This window comes from Typha latifolia, chromosome 7, assembly GCF_019914945.1.
Source record: "Typha latifolia isolate L0001 chromosome 7, TyphaL0001v2, whole genome shotgun sequence".
In the NCBI taxonomy this organism is placed as follows: domain Eukaryota; kingdom Viridiplantae; phylum Streptophyta; class Magnoliopsida; order Poales; family Typhaceae; genus Typha; species Typha latifolia.
The window spans coordinates 4,465,384-4,471,461 of record NC_133092.1 but is presented as its reverse complement, the minus strand read 5'-3'; the positions used below and the strand labels follow the sequence as shown (position 1 = coordinate 4,471,461).

Sequence of the window (6,078 nt, the reverse complement as noted above, 5' to 3'; positions counted from 1 at the left end):
GTATATCAATGATAGTTGTACCATGTCATACGCTAAGAGTACAACTATCAGTCATCACCATACTCTGCCATACGCTAAGAGTATGTCCAGTACCAGTCCGGACCAGATACCGTTCCAGCCATCACATCTCATCACATCACATACACATATACTTTTATAATTTTCTATATATGATAAATCATATGCATATATCAAGTACGACAACAGATCATACAACTCAGGAATTTAGGTGGTAAAGAAGTCGAGAGAAAAATGATGTAATGCAGACTCCAACCATGTATCTAACACATGCATACTCATGATAGAGATCATCCCGATATAAAACCATAACAGCATAATTATCTCCAATCATCTCTATATATCACCAATGTACTCATATCCCAGATCAGTCTAATCAAATGCATGATAAAATATGTTTGACTGAAATCATCTCTATATAAAGTCATATAATCATGCTGGAAGCCAAATTATGCATGTATATAATATGTAATATATCCTAATTTGAGAAAGGGATCTAGGGGATAAGATTACTCACCGTCTGATCAGAAGATACAAACCACGCATCTCTCACGTCCGTCAGGTAACAAAGTGACACTCATCGCTAGCAAGGTCCACGGGGTCTCAAATAAGGGAGTTCGGGATCTGAAATATTTAAGTAGTATGATGTTAGCCGTTTATCTAATTAGAATTAATTCAGTTAAAATATAAAGGTTTATTAGATTTAGAATCACTTTTCTTTATTTTTGATTACATAACTAGGTCTATAATATAGATACGATTCAAATATTATAATTCTTTATTATTATAAAATATTAGTTATAATATAAGGAGAAGATGCTTGTTTCCTTTTATATAAGAGTATTTCTAAATATATAATTAAAAAATAAAATAAATGAAATAAAAGGCTAAATAAGTATAGAGGTGGTCTAATTTTAATTAATTTTATAATTCATACACTATCTTGATTAATTAGGGACAACTCAGTCTTTACTCAATAAAATAATAAATAAATAACTAAATAAACTTAGTATTTTATTTGTTGCAGAATAATCATAAAATTAATAGAAATACTTAAAATATATATATGATGAGGGTATTAGAATATAAATCTAATAATTATAATTTACAAATCTATCTATTAATCTAATAGATATGTAAATAAATAAATAAATATAAGTATTACCTATATTTATACCTAATTAATCATTAATTATAAAAATTATCATTAATAAAATTATATTGAAGGATATATAATATTATTAAAATAGTTAATGTCTAAATGATCTATTTGTATTAATTAAGAAGAAAAATACCTAAATAAATAACATAAATAAACTAATTAATTAATAAATTAATTACATCTACCATCAGTGCTGGGCCGAGCCCAACACTGTGCAGAAAGAAAGAGAAGGAGCTGAGGAAGAAGGAGAAAAGAAAGAAAGAAAGAAAGAAAGAAAGAAAGAAAGAAAAAGAAAAGAAGAAGAAGAAGAAGAAGAAGAAGAAGAAGAAGAAGAGAAGAGGAAGAGAAGAAAGAGAGGAGGTGAGGGAGGAGGTTGCGGACCCGGGCCGACGGGGAGGGCACCGGCCGCTGCTGGCCAGCCAGCGGCCGGCCTCTCGTCGGCGGCTCGGCTCCGACGATCCCAACCTCGAGCAAGAGAGAAAGAGAGGGCGGTGGAGGAGTAGTGGCGGCGCTGGGGCCCACCGCAGCCAGCTGGCCGCAGCCGCAGGCACGTGGCGCCCCACCAAGCTGCATGAGCAGCTGGCATGGGCACGAGGCCGGCCACAGTGTGGCCGGTTGCGTCGTGCCCATGAAATTTTTTTTTTTTTTGGGATTGGGTTGTTACAGGTGGTGTTGGGTTTACGCCAATAAGGGTGGGTCCGGTGTTGGGTTTACGCCAATAAGGGTGGGTCCGAGGAGGTGGTGTGCGGTTATGCGACAATTCGAGTGTTTTGAGGGCTCGTTCGTTCACCCACATATTTCTTCTTTATATTTTTATTTTCTCTGTGTTTTATTTCTTTGCTTGTTCTTTGGTATTAGGTTATGGATTTGTGTGTTGGGCTTTTGTGCAGTTTTAATAGATCCACAAAGCTTTGATTCTTGCATTTCGCTTTAGCCAGATTTATTATTTTTAGGCTTGACAAGTCTCTTATCGTGCTTCTTCTGTGGTGCTGCCATTAACCGCTAAGTGAGAGGCTTATCTCTAGCATTATCATTATTTCTCCTCCATTCTAATTTATGCTTGAGAGCTTATTTATTTGTTATTCACTTGATATTTTATTTTATTTCTTCTGTCTGTGTTCAGACATGTTTGGGACTTGTGGCTAGGGTTATCGCCCCATTTTCCATTTTTGTGTATCAACTTGCAATCGATCATTAGTGTTAACACAATGATCAATATGCAAGCTTTCCATAAAAAAGTATAGGAAACTCATCGTCCAACCACAAAGTTTGGCCTCGACACTATCAATAATCTTTAAACAATACTTAATTTGAAGTTTAGAAGAAGAAATATCCAACCCCAGCCATGGTTATACTTAGGATGTTCCTAATATTTCTCACGCAAATTAGATTCATCGAGGTAGGGGGTGTAAAAAGCAAATTTAGCTCTCTTAATATTTTTGATAGAGCCATAGTTAATACTTAGGATGTTTCTGATATCTCTCACACAAATAGGATTCATCCAAGTAGGGGGTGTAAAAAAGCAAATTTAGCTCTACTAATATTTTGAATAGTAACAGTAGCATAATTCTCGGTAGAAATTTTAGTAATTATCAGAAATGTAGTGCATATATGAGATGACAATTAGAACAAGATCTACTAATAGAAAATCCATCAAGTTACTTATCTCATTTGATCATTGAGTACGTAAGAGAAGAATTTAATTAGTGACTTTTAAATTGTCACATAAATTTTTAAAATACAAAATGACTTATATTTTTTTAACCGTTGTAGAGGTTGAGACTTCAGTGGTTTTACAACTCACCTAGATGCCTATTTTATTTACCTATTTAATTTTGAAATGAATTAGAAGCGTAAAAAACTATTAGCTGCAGAAAAGTCAAACACTCCATATAAACTCATCAAATAACTCTGAAGCCAAGTTCGATAGTCGAGATCCATGGCGACTTCCTCCTCGCTTCCCCTTCTTCCCTTCCTCCTCCTCCTCCTTACCCCCCTCACCATCTCCTCCACCACCTCTTCCACCATCTCCACCACCACCACCACTAAAGCATGCGTTATTGGTGGCGGCATAGGCGGTGCTTCTGTGGCGCATTTCCTCAAACAGTACACCTGCACCACTTCCTCCTCCTCTTGCATCGACGACATCCGCGTATTCGAGCGCCGCGCTAAAGTCGGCGGCCGCATGGCCACTATATCAATATCTGGCGACGTCTTTGAAGCCGGCGCCTCTATCATCCACCCGAAGAATCTCCACGCCCTTCGCTTCGCGAAGCTCCTCGGCCTCAACCGCAAGATCTCCTCCTCCGACGAGCTAAAATCTACTTCGAAATCCAACTCCTCCTCTTCCTCCTCCTCTTGGTTTGGTATATGGGATGGCTCCCACTTCGTTTTCAAGACTCTCCCACCACCCTCTTCGAGCTCGGTGTTCAAACGTAAGGTCTACGAGTTGCTCAATTCTTTCCTCCTTTTCCGAAGATATGGGCTATCGCTTCTCCGTATGAATAGATTCGTCGAGGTCTCATCCTTTGCCAAAATCAAATTTTTATTGGTTCACGAAGATTGTGGTATGTTTGATGAATTGATTTGCAATTTTCCTTCTTCTTTTGGTTGGGCAGAAAATGTTGGAAAAGTTCATGCTTTATTATAGTGGATTCGATTCGCGGCCTGTTTTTGAGACGGTGGAGGAGATGCTGAAATGGTCAGGATTGTATGAGCTCACACAGCGGACTCTCGAGGAGGAATTGGCCGATGCTGGATTGAATTCCCAGACAATATCGGAGCTTGTGACTGTAAGAAAAGTTTGCTAGTTGATCAAATATCCTTGTTTTTCTTTTCCAAAGAGGCAGTCTAGAATTTCTGGATCTTAACTTGTTTAGTTTCGCTGTTCTTGAGTATGTTTGTACAATTATGTTTTTCTTTACTTCGTATTTTATACTTCTTTTGTAATTCATTAATTGCATCTGTAGGAGAGAACTGATTAGATTACGCTATTAAGATAAATGAACTTTGGACAGAATCAATTGGAACCATGAGTCATAGTCACAGACATAGTTGAGGTTCATAGTTTGCATCAGTAAATAAAAGAGAATGGTGGTTAGTGGTAATATTTATCTACTGTAAGATCTACACTGATAGTTTATTGTTCTCTGTGCTTTCAAAGTTGTTATTACAACTTCCAAATACTTCTTAACTGTTTGAACATTATACGTCACATTACATGTCATTGAGAATTCATTCTGTTTCCATTTTGACATTCTCATCTTCACAGGTGATAACAAGAATCAATTATGGTCAGAGTGTGAGCATCAGCGGACTGGCTGGGGCTGTTTCCTTAGCTGGTTCCGACTCGGGACTGTGGGCAGTTGATGGGGGAAACTGGCAGCTTGCTGCAGGGCTCCTTGACAATACAAATGCCACATTGCATCTCAATGAAGGAATAGACTCGATCGCTGATGTGGGCGATTATTATGTGCTCAAATCTACAAATGGGAATCAGTACAATTGTGAAGTTACAGTCGTTGCTACACCACTGGATGAGCTGAATATTACCTTTGACCCTCCAATTTCAGTTCCACCTAGGAAACTACAGCATACATACACAACATTCATCAGGGGCATTTTAGACCCTGTAAGTGTTCTCTCCAGCAAAATCATCGAAGTTGGCAACACAAATTCTATTCGATCTTTTCAACCATAATTTCATCTTTTTATAATTTAGATGGTAATTAAATTGATGATGAAGCTTTCCCTCCTTTTTTTTCCTTCTTTTTTTCCTTCTTTTTTTTTCCTTTTTCTGTATTATTCTTTTGTTAGAAAAACAGCCTGTTGTAGTATCTAATGCAAGAAATATTGGTTGATGAAAATTGTTTGTTCCACAGATGTATTTTGGCCTGAAATCTGCATCAGAAATTCCGGACCTTGTGGGCACACTTGAGCTGTCTGATATCCCATTCTCTTCCATCTCTGTTTTGAAGAGATACAGTGAAAGTGATGCGACTTACAAGGTGTTCTCTCGTGCAAGATTAGATGACAGTCTATTAGATCTGATCTTCTGGTGAGTCCCCAACTCATGAACTTAAGTTGAATAGGAATTAAGACATCTTTATTCACAAAAGTTGGTACTTATACTGGCATCATGAACAGCACAAGGAAAGAAACTATACGAATAAATTGGCCCGCTTATCCTCATTATCAAGTCCCCGAACTCTTTGCGCAAATCTTGTTGGATGGGAAACATTTATACTACATAAATTCCTTCGAGAGTGGAGCAAGTACTATAGAGACCAGTGCCGTTGCAGCCGAAAATGTTGCCAGGCTTATAATTTCAAGATTTTCTGTGGCATCATCAAATTCCCCAGATATAAGGATGCCCACTCCTTATAAAGAAGCTCTGCGGACAGAATTATGAGAGGTTGAGAAGTAATAAGTTTCAGCTGTGGTATGTGGTTGTTTATTTATTTGTACAAAATAAATCTTTTCTTCTCTCTATGCCTTGATCAATCTGTAGATCCTCATACAATGAATGAGTTGGTTGTAGTTAACTAATTATAAATCATATCATGCCGAACTCTGCTTCATGACTTAGGTGATGAGTTGCAAATTTGTCTTCTGTGTCTCTCTCAACTGTTCTTGGCATGGTAAAGCAGTTTCCTTTGTCATTTTAAGCAACTCAGGCTGGTACAGTATGGTAAGTATCATGAAAGAAGACAGTGTAATTATCTATCCATTTCAAAATAGAAATATAACTGCTGTTTATATATCGTAAACCTTCATTATAATCAAAAACCATGTGCTTGGTGTTCAGATGTCGTTTTAAGCATGTCATTTTCTCATTATTCCATCTATTTACAGTAGCAAAATGACTTGTTCTAAAATGATCAAGGCCATTTGGTGAG

At 37.4% G+C, this 6,078-nt stretch overlaps 1 protein-coding gene across 1 annotated transcript; it reads left to right on the top strand.

Annotated features, from left to right (window-relative positions):
- The first annotated feature begins 3,063 nt into the window (after positions 1-3,063).
- On the top strand, positions 3,064-5,767 carry LOC140791717 (farnesylcysteine lyase). Its single transcript, XM_073142350.1, has 5 exons — positions 3,064-3,698; positions 3,799-3,972; positions 4,452-4,811; positions 5,062-5,237; positions 5,327-5,767. The coding sequence occupies exons 1-5, from the start codon at positions 3,120-3,122 to the stop codon at positions 5,589-5,591; spliced, it is 1,554 nt and encodes a 517-aa protein (XP_072998451.1). The 5' UTR covers positions 3,064-3,119; the 3' UTR covers positions 5,592-5,767.
- The last annotated feature ends 311 nt before the right edge of the window (positions 5,768-6,078 follow it).

What these genes read in the sequence shown, in the direction of transcription:
- LOC140791717 (XM_073142350.1), top strand. Translation starts at nt 3,120, where the DNA reads ATGGCGACTTCCTCCTCGCTTCCCCTTCTTCCCTTCCTCCTCCTCCTC. An exon ending in GTATGAATAGATTCGTCGAG is followed by an intron (nt 3,699 to 3,798) that starts GTCTCATCCTTT and finishes TTGGTTGGGCAG; the next exon opens with AAAATGTTGGAAAAGTTCAT. An exon ending in CAATATCGGAGCTTGTGACT is followed by an intron (nt 3,973 to 4,451) that starts GTAAGAAAAGTT and finishes TCATCTTCACAG; the next exon opens with GTGATAACAAGAATCAATTA.